This window comes from Ornithorhynchus anatinus, chromosome 3 (genome assembly GCF_004115215.2).
Source record: "Ornithorhynchus anatinus isolate Pmale09 chromosome 3, mOrnAna1.pri.v4, whole genome shotgun sequence".
Taxonomy (NCBI): Eukaryota; Metazoa; Chordata; class Mammalia; order Monotremata; family Ornithorhynchidae; genus Ornithorhynchus; species Ornithorhynchus anatinus.
In genome coordinates, this window is record NC_041730.1 from 7,955,019 (window position 1) to 7,964,723 (window position 9,705).

Below are 9,705 nucleotides of genomic sequence, written 5' to 3' on the forward strand. Positions count from 1 at the left end.
CTGACCTACTTCAAAAGTGCGACATACCCAATCCCCTAACTACCGTTACCCAGTAGACAGCTAGGATGTTGAAAAGCCTTAAAACTGCAGTTCCTTCTGAATTCCCCACAGGGTGTCTGCGCTCTTCTTCAGATGAGCCTCCTCCTCGGACTTCAGGGTTATCTTCACCACGTCCGAGATGCCGTTCTGGCCCAAGACACAGGGGACGCTGAGGAAGACTTCATCTTTGATCCCGTACAGGCCCTGAAATGCAAATGGGGGGATATTTGGCCTTTCCCCGCCCACGCTGTTTTTCGCGTTGCCCCCTAGGAAGAAACCTTAAAAGCGAGGCGCCGGCCCCGAAAATCACTCGCCAATGTCCCGTTTTAATGAAAACCCACCTCGGCAACCAAAATGTGTTACCGATGCACAGCTGGATTAGGAGAAAAGCAAACAGCGCATGGTTGTGGGGTGGGTGGAAGGTCTGACAGCTGTCAACCCCACAGCGCTTATGTCCATATCTCTAATTTATTTCCATTCATGTCAGTCTCCCCCTCTAGACTGTAAGCTCGCTGTGGACTGGGAATGCGTCCATTTATTCATTCGATCGTATTTATTGTTATATTGTACTCTCCCAAGCGCTGAGTACAGTGCTTTGCACAGTCAGCGCTCAATAAAGCAGCGTGGCTCAGTGGAAAGAGCCCGGAGGTCATGGGTTTGAATTCCGGCTCTGCCACTTGTCAGCTGTGTGACTGTCGGCAAGTCACTTCACTTCTCTGTGCCTCAGTGACCTCATCTGTCAAATGGGGATTAAGACTGCGAACCTCACGTGGGACAACCTGATTACCCTGTACCTACCCCAGGGCTTAGAACAGTGCTCTGCACATAGTAAGCGCTTAACAAATACCAACATTGTTATTATTATTAATAATAAAGACAACTGAATGAATTAATGAATGAACTGAATGAATATCTTCTCCCAGTTCCTTCCCACTGTACCCAGGGTCTTAGTGGGGTCTGACCGACAGCTTCATTAGTTCAGTCACCTCGGGAATATAATTCACGAGGAAAGGGAGGTTTGATCAGGTCCTGTTTTACTCTACCACCCATCCCGTTATAACTGGATAGGTGAGTCTTCCCCAGCCCAAACTGACCCCCTTAAATGCACCCCTGTTCCTCAGGGAAGATCTGTTTGTTGGTAAACTTCTCCAAGGAAGGGATTGTTTTTTACCCCTGTTGTTCTCTCCCAAGCTCTTGGTATTCTGGACACAGAAGACGATCCACAAATACCAAGAAATCCATACACAGAGAAGCAGCGTGGCCTAGTGGAAAGAGCCCGGGCCTGAGTGTCAGAAGTCATGGGTTCTAATCCTGGCTCCGCCCCCTATCAGCTGGGTGACTTCGGGCAAGTCACTTCACTTCTCTGTACCTCAGTTACCTCATCTGGAAAATGGGGATCAAGAAAGTGAGCCCCGCTTGGGACAACCTGACGACCTTCCGTCTCTCCCAGCGCTTAGAACGGTGGTTGGCACATGGTAAGTGCTTAGCAAATATCATTGTTATTATTATAAATACCACTGACTGGTTGATTGACCTAAATGATTGCACCCAACCCAGTTTGGTTTCTTCTGGGCCCTACTATCCCAGAATAACTGAGAGCATCCACTGTCAACAGCTGGGTTTTCCCCCACTGAGAAGCAGCACCTTCAAAATGATACAGTAAGTCGATTGAACGAGACGCTCCTTGAAGGCTCTCCCCTGTATCCGCTTACCTTAATCATGGTGGAAATGGGGTGCACCCGCCTAAGATTCTTCACGATGCTTTCTGCCAGATCGGCTACCGAGAGGCCGATGGCCCAGGAGGTGTAGCCCTTCAGTTTGATGACCTCGTAGGCACTGCAATGGTGAGATGTACATGTCGCTATCAGAAGGAAGGGCTCTCTCCGCATCAGATTTGCTACAGACTGTTCGACAGGGCCACTGAGTAGGTGTCTTCATTCGATCGAATCTATTGAGCGCTTTACTGTGTGCAGAGCACTGTAGTAAGCGCTTGGAAAGCGCCAAGCATTTCTTCCAGGGGACGCAGAGCACTGTAGTAAGCGCTTGGAAAGCGCCAAGCATTTCTTCCAGGGGATTTTCACCAGAGCCGGGGATGTATATTTCGGGGACTTTGTAAACCCCAAAACCGGACTGTAAACTCCTTGAGGGCAGGGTCATGGGGCTGCCCACTCTAGTATACTCTCCCAAGTGCTTAGCCCTCTGTAAGAGCTCAATAAATGCCATTGATTGCTTGAGTGAGTGATAACTAGGTAACAATGAATGGTTACTTGCCCCTCTTTCCCCCATCCCCCCGCCCCCATTTTAAAGGCAGAGCAACTGTAAACTCGTCAGCTCCAAGTCTGGAGATTATTATTCTGTTTTCCCCTATCTGTAATTTAGTTTACTATCTGCCTCCCCCTGTAGACTGCAAGCTCCTCAGAGTCAGGGATTACATCTGCCGACGCAGTTGTACTGTACTTGCCCAAAGCTTAGTATGGTGCTCTGCACAAGATAAGGGCTCAGTAAACACCACTCCCTGATTGATTGATTGACTGATTGGTAAGAAATCTGAAATTGTTACCATTACGCCATGGTCCAGATCTGGAAATTGACTACCACATCCGGAAGAAATGAATTACTGTTACCTGTCAACCACCTGCTTATGAACATCCTTCCACTGCTCCTTGTCTGCATCAGTTCCCAAATCGGGGTGCAGGTTCTTCAGAGAGACACCGGCAACGTTCACCCCGCTCCACACGGGAACTTTACCAAAAAAAAAACAACAAGACAAAGACATTCTCACTCCTAGCATCTTACCAATTATTCCTACCCAAACCCTCCAGTTCTTTCCTTTCCTGGATAGTCTTTAAGAGTTGTGTGAGCTTAACCATCATCCTCTTCAATCCTCTACTCGATAGCAACTTAGAATTGGTTCAACTAGTGTGGCCCTTCTTGTATTACAGGGCTGACCTTTTCTAGCCTGAACAGTTCAAGTCAAATATAAACCATCTAGTATTACTGACTGCTAGAACTGTGTTGGGAGTTACATTCTTCCCCTGGCCCACGGTCACGATGGAACGAGCAATTACTATTTCTCTGCCAACAGAGGGGGAGAAATGGAAATTAGGTTTAGGTCGTGAGCCCCACATGAGACAGGAACTGGGCCTGGTCTAACTTGCATTTACCCCAGCACTTTAGAATAGCGTTGGGCACGGAGTAAGTGCTTAACAAACACCATTAAAATGATACTAATAATAACAAGGACCCAACCAATATGTAAAGTCAAATGGCAGGAGGACACACCTGGAAGGTGTTTAATACCATTCTTTCAACAGGAGCCTCAACATCTAATCGTGGTCTTGTGGGCAGCTCTTCTGTTCGTTAAGATCACAGTGATTTTAAAATCTCACTGAAGACTAGGCGCCTACAGAACGCCTGTTCTGGGGAGGAGGGTTTCATGCCTCAGCCACTTGTCTGCTGTGTGACCTTGGGCAAGTCACTTCACTTCTCTGTGCCTCAGTTCCCTCATCTGGAAAATGGGGATTAAGACTGTGAGGCCCCAGTGGGACAACCTGATTACCTGTATCTACCCCAGTGCTTAGAACAATGCCTGGCACCCAGTAATTACTTAAGAAATACCATTATTATTATTATTATGATCCTTACCACTAGAGTCTCCGTGTTCTCCGATGACCCAGCCGTGACAGCTTGTGGAGTGGATGCCCAGCCTCTCTCCCATCAGATAGCGGAAGCGGGCAGAATCCAGATTGCAGCCGCTTCCGATAACTCGGTTCTTGGGGAAGCCACTGATCTTCCAGGCCACGTAGGTCAAAATATCCACTGTGAAGAGAGCATTTTTTTTTAATGGTATTTGTTAAGTGCTTACTATGAGCCAAGCACAGTTCTAAGCGCTGAGCACTGTTCTAAGTTGGGTTGGAAGAGTAAGCTTGTTGCACCATACTCTCCCAAACCTTTAGTCCAGTGCTCTGCACAGAGTAAGGGCTCATTAAATACTTCTGATGTTAGAGACTTCATTCATTCATTCAACTGTATTTACTGAGCACTTACCGTGTGCAGAGCCCTTGGGAGAGTACGATACAACAATAAACAGACACATTCCCTGCCCACAATGACCTTACGGCCCAGAGACTTTGTCTGAAATGGCCTGGGAAACTACAGACCCTACCCTGCTTTGGAGTTTGCAAATCTGAACAGAAGCTTTCTAGAACTGATTTTCTAGACAGCCTCATGCCCTGTATCCAACAACCGAACCGTCCCGAAGTACAGAACATTTTAATCTGACCGTGTTTTCCCTGGCACATTTTTAATTGGTATTGCATTTCGATGTTAACACTCCACAACGAGAAGCTCAAACCTAGAAGAGCCCCATATCACTGTCCACTCTTTTGTCGATAATTTAAAGCTGAGCGATTTTCTTGATTTCTCTTTCCAGGCAAATAATGCGTGGCTGAAAGCTTAAACTGGGGAGAAAAGCCAGTTAGAGAGGTTTCCCTGTACTATTTCATCGCCATTTCTCTGCAAATCACACCATCTGCTACTACGTACTCTTGCACGAGTTTTAAGATAGCAGGGCTGGTTAATACGCAAGAACTAAAACACCAGTTGAGTTCTGCCGCACACTATGGGATTTTGGCTAGGAATGCTTCCCGCTTTCAGCCTCGGTTTTCCTCTGTGAAATAGGGATAGCCTACCTGCGGGTTGTGCAAACCAGCTAATGAAACTGGTCGTGTGTTTCAGGCTGCGGTATTAAGCAAGCAATTATTAGAGAGGCTTTAGGCTCTGCAACATAAATGGAGGTAGGGTAGGAGAAAGGAAATCTGTTCCCTTGGGGCTCTGTCTCATCTTCCTGTCAAAATTAATTAAAAAACCGCTAAGGATCCAGGGCCCCACCCTTTCCTGCTCACTGTTCAGTACTGAACTGTCAGTGGACTCGATTTCTCTTCACCCAGAAGAGAAATGGACTATAGAAAGGGATGACTCAAATTCTTAGGGAAAAGCTTTAAAGCTTTGGGACATATAATGAGGCAGCATTAACCTGATCAATAAATGTTGCCTGATGATAATAAAAATAGTATCATCTGGAGCTGAAAGAGGTGATATTTTGAGAAGAAAATTGATGTCATGGAGGATAAGCTGAAGGGAGAAATGATGGATCTTCAGCATGGCAGCCTGGACTGTGTCCAACCTGAATAGCTTGTATCTACCCTAGAACTTAGCACAGTTCCTGGCACATAATAAATCCTTAACAAATACAATAAAAAGAAGTTACTATCTAACCCTGAACATTGATTAACTGGCTGAAGAAGGACTTCAAACCCTGAAAAAGGACTATTGCTCACTGTTTTGTTTTTTTTTGCGGTTGTTTTTTTTGGTCACCCTTGTCTATTTATTTCTGTCTTTACTATTCCAGTATTTCCTATGTGTCCATTCCCAGTTCTCCTCCCCTTCTTAGATCCCAAGCCCCTTGGAGGCCAGAAACTGTCTGATTTTGGGGGATATCTTTTCTGTTGCATGCTCAAAAAATACTAGGGAATGAGTGGGTATACGGAGTCACACACATAGAAAAGCCCTCAAGACGTTTCCAAGAGATCAGTTACCAAAAGCTTCTTACCAAGGGAAACTCAGGAGGGAAAAAGAAAATTACACATCTCAAAGCCCCCATGGTAAGATACGGTGTTTCTTTGACAGTTTCACTGTGGTTCATCCGTTTCGCTATTCGGGATAGGAACACATGCAAGACACCAAAATTAGCCTCACCTGGATTGGACACCACAAGCAGCTTGCAGTTGGGGCTGTACTTGACAACGTTGGGAATGATGAATTTAAAGATGTTGACATTGCGCTGGACCAGATTCAGACGGCTCTCTCCCTCCTGCTGACGGGCCCCGGCGGTGATGATAACCAGCTTGGAGTTGGCAGTCACGCTGTAGTCTTGAGAAAAGGAGAAGGGGGGTAAAAAAGGTCCGAATCTGAACCGACATAGGGATCTGAAAATCGGTAGCCAGGTTATTCGTTCATTCGTTCATATTTATCGAGCGCTTACCGTGTGCAGAACACTGTACTAAGCGCTTGGAAAGTACAATTCGGCAACAAATAGAGACGATACCTACCCAGCAAGGGCTCATTTCTGCCAAGATTACATTAGCTCCAGCAGCAATATATCGTAAACTTCCGTGACCCTTTCTGTTGCGCTTCCTGAATGTGTTTACCATTCTTAAAAGGGATGGACCAAAATATTCAAATGGCTAGAAATGTCTAGAAAAGTCTATCTGCCTCAAGTTCTTTTCCCCCAACAAGACCGGAAATTAAATCCAAATGGACATCCGAGACACTAGCTCTTATTTAAAACCACCCTTATTCAAAGTGATGCGTGTCATTGACCGCGCTTTTACTCATATCAGACTATGAAATTAACCTTTGCCAGAGACGATCTTTGGAGTCCTGAGGAAAAGGCTGCCATGCTGAAGATCCATCATTTCTCCCTTCAGCTTATCCTCAATGACATCAACAAGGGCGAGCTCATCAGCCAAATCCTAGAAGGCAGAAAATCTCCAATAAAACATCCTACTCTACTTGCACATAGCAATAAGGAAATCATCGGTGTCAGGATTAAAACTACATAAACGTTAGTAAACCCAATTCTCCCAGGGCCTAAAGATTGTTTAACGGTATTTGTTCAGTGTTTTCTGTGTGACAGGCACCGTACCTAATGCTGGGGTAGATACGAGTTAATCAGGTTGGACACAGTCCGTGCCCCACAAGGGGCTCATAAATCTTAATCCTCTTTTTACAGATGAGGTAACTGAGGCCCAGAGAAGTGAAGTGCCTCGTCCAAGGTCCCACAGCGGATGAGCGGCGGACCCGGGATTAGAAGCCAGGTCCTCTGACTCCTAGACCCACTCTCTTTCGAGCGTGGCTCAGTGGAAAGAGCACGGGCTTGGGAGTCAGAGGTCATGAGTTCGAATCCCGGCTCTGCCACTTGTCAGCTGTGTGACTGTGGGCAAGCCACTTAACTTCTCTGTGCCTCAGTTACCTCATCTGTAAAATGGGGATTAACTGTGAGCCTCTCCTGGGACAACCTGATTACCCTGTATCTACCCCAGCGCTTAGAACAGTGCTCGGCACATAGTAAGCGCTTAACAAATACCAACATTATTATTATTATTATTTCCACTACATCACATTGCTTCTCAGCAAGAATAATGATAATCATGGTATTTGTTAAGCGCTTACTGCGTGCCAAGCCCTGTTCTTAGGGCTGGAGTCCCCTGGGAGTAAGGCTCTGAGATCAGAGATCAGAGAAGCAGCGTGGCTCAGTGGAAAGAGCCCGGGCTGGGGCATCAGAGATCATGGGTTCAAATCCCAGCTCCGCCGCTTGTCAGCTGTGGGACCCTGGATGAGGCATTTCACTTCTCTGAGCCTCAGTGACCTCATCTGTAAAATGGGGATTAAGACTGTGAGCCCCTCGTGGGACAACCTCATCACCGTGTATCCTCCCCAGTGCTTTGCACATAGTAAGCGCTTAACAAATGCCAACATTATTATTATTATTGTTATATTTAACTCTTTCACACCTCAAGGGACCACTTAAGGCACTAATGCACCGCTCATCCATGGTTCTAAAAGAGTGAATGCTCCTCAAAATGCTTCCCTTGGTTCTAAGGGAATCACTTTAGGCAGAGGGAGAATCATGCTCATTATCCTCCATTATACTACTCTTCCTAGGTCCTCCCTTTCCCGACAAAGTCTTTTTTCAACTAGAACCCTGCAACTCGGCATTCAATTTGCTACGGGGAGAGCTGAGGACTGTGAAGCAGATGAAGACGTGTCATTTGCCCACTGAAGCCAGTTCGAGGGAACACTTTCTCTCTTCTCAGTAGAGCTGAGGGTCCCAACCTGGGCTGGTGGGGTGGATTAGGGCTGAACCCACTCAGCCAACTCTGTACCCTCCCCCTTCAGAAGCAGGCTAAGCAACAAGGAGGAGAGGAATGAAGGGAACATTTAGTAGGCCTTATTGAGCACCCACTGAGTGCTGAGGGTGTACAATACATGCAACTGAAGTGAATAAATGTCACAATGAGAAGGCTTCTAGAAATCATCATAAAAGCACTTATTAGTGCTCGCTGCATGCAAAGCACTGTTGTAAACAGTAACAATTATGTAATAACTGTAGATACAGGGTGGCTGGGTTGTCCCATCTGGGGCTCCTAGTCTTCACCCCATTTTACAGATGAGGTCACTGAGGCACAGAGAAGTGACTTGACTTGCCCAAAGTCACACAGCTGACAAGTGGCAGAGGCGGGATTAGAACCCACGACCTCTGACTCCCAAGCCCGGGCCCTTTCCACTAAGCTACACTGCTTCTCACTATTCACCCTCATATATTCCTCCTGCTTCCTGCTGCGTCCTCGTTCTTCCTCCTGCTCCCGCCATCTAAATCCCGCTGACTCTCCAATTATATTGCAAGCATCTTAAGGGCACTGTTTATATGGCTTGCTTCTACTGCAGTCTCACCGTGATTTGGTATTTGTTAAGCGCTTACTAGGTATTAAAACTCCATTCTAAGCGCTGGAAGATACGAGGCTTTCAGGTCGGATGCAATTCCCGTCCCATAGTGGGCTCATAATCCAAGTGGGAGGGAGTACAGATATAATAATAATAATGGCATCTGTTAAGCGCTTCCCACGTGCAAAGCACTAAGTGCTGATTTCATCAGGGAAGCAGCGTGGCTCAGTGGAAAGAGCACGGGCTTTGGAGTCAGAGGTCATGAGTTTGAATCCCAGCTCTACCACTTGTCAGCTGTGTGACTGTGGGCGAGTCACTTAACTTCTCTGTGCCTCAGTTACCTCATCTGTAAAATGGGGTTAAGACTGTGAGCCCCACGTGGGACATCCTGATTCCCCTGTGTCTACCCCAGTGCTTAGAACAGTGCTCGGCACATAGTAAGCGCTTAACAGATACCAACATTATTATTATTATTATCTGTATTTTGCAGGCGAGGAAACCGAGGCCCAGAGAAGTGACCCGAGGTCGGGCAGGGGACGAGTGGCGGCCTGGGATTCAAACCCAGGGCCTCTGACCCCAGGCCCGTGTTTTCTCCACTAGATCCCGCTGCTTTAAATTCGATAAAAATCAAAGGTTGCTTGGCCTCTACCCGCTTGACGCTGTTAAATGTAAAAACCCGGGACCCCTGAACCCCAGATCTGGGCCCAGCTCTCACCTTCATCAAGATGCTGATGGCACAGGCCATGCCCACAGCACCAACTCCAACCACGGTGATCTTATTTTGAGGGGCGTACTCCTCTTTGAGAAGATTCTGGATCAGCTGTTCCTTGACGCCGGCCATCTTGGAAATCTAGGAGGGTGGAGAGAAACAGGGCCACGTCAGCCTCAGAGTTAGACGCAGTGTTTGTAGCATCGGAAACTTTCCATTTTTCTCATTTAAAACTTACGCCTCAGGTGAGCATTCCAGGAGACACTGCTGCCCTTCTCCGAGTTTACCGAAGCCAAGCGGAAGAACGCATAGAGACGCGCCCCCATTATGCTACCTTGGTAATTTGGGCCCCAAACATATATTTGAACTCTAGTCATCCAGGCATTTGATGCAAATGAGAAGCAGCATGGCTTAATGGATAGAGCATGGGCCTGGGAGTCAGAATGTCATGG

At 46.9% G+C, this 9,705-nt stretch overlaps 1 protein-coding gene across 1 annotated transcript; it reads right to left on the bottom strand.

The window, feature by feature from the left end:
* LDHA (lactate dehydrogenase A) lies at nt 1-9,392 on the bottom strand (the record flags this gene model as incomplete). The annotated part of the gene is given in 7 exon segments (NM_001127620.1): nt 1-243; nt 1,752-1,875; nt 2,664-2,781; nt 3,685-3,858; nt 5,797-5,970; nt 6,455-6,572; nt 9,260-9,392. Coding segments are annotated over 7 exon segments (999 nt in total). The 5' UTR covers nt 9,386-9,392.
* Between the last annotated feature and the right edge of the window lie 313 nt (nt 9,393-9,705).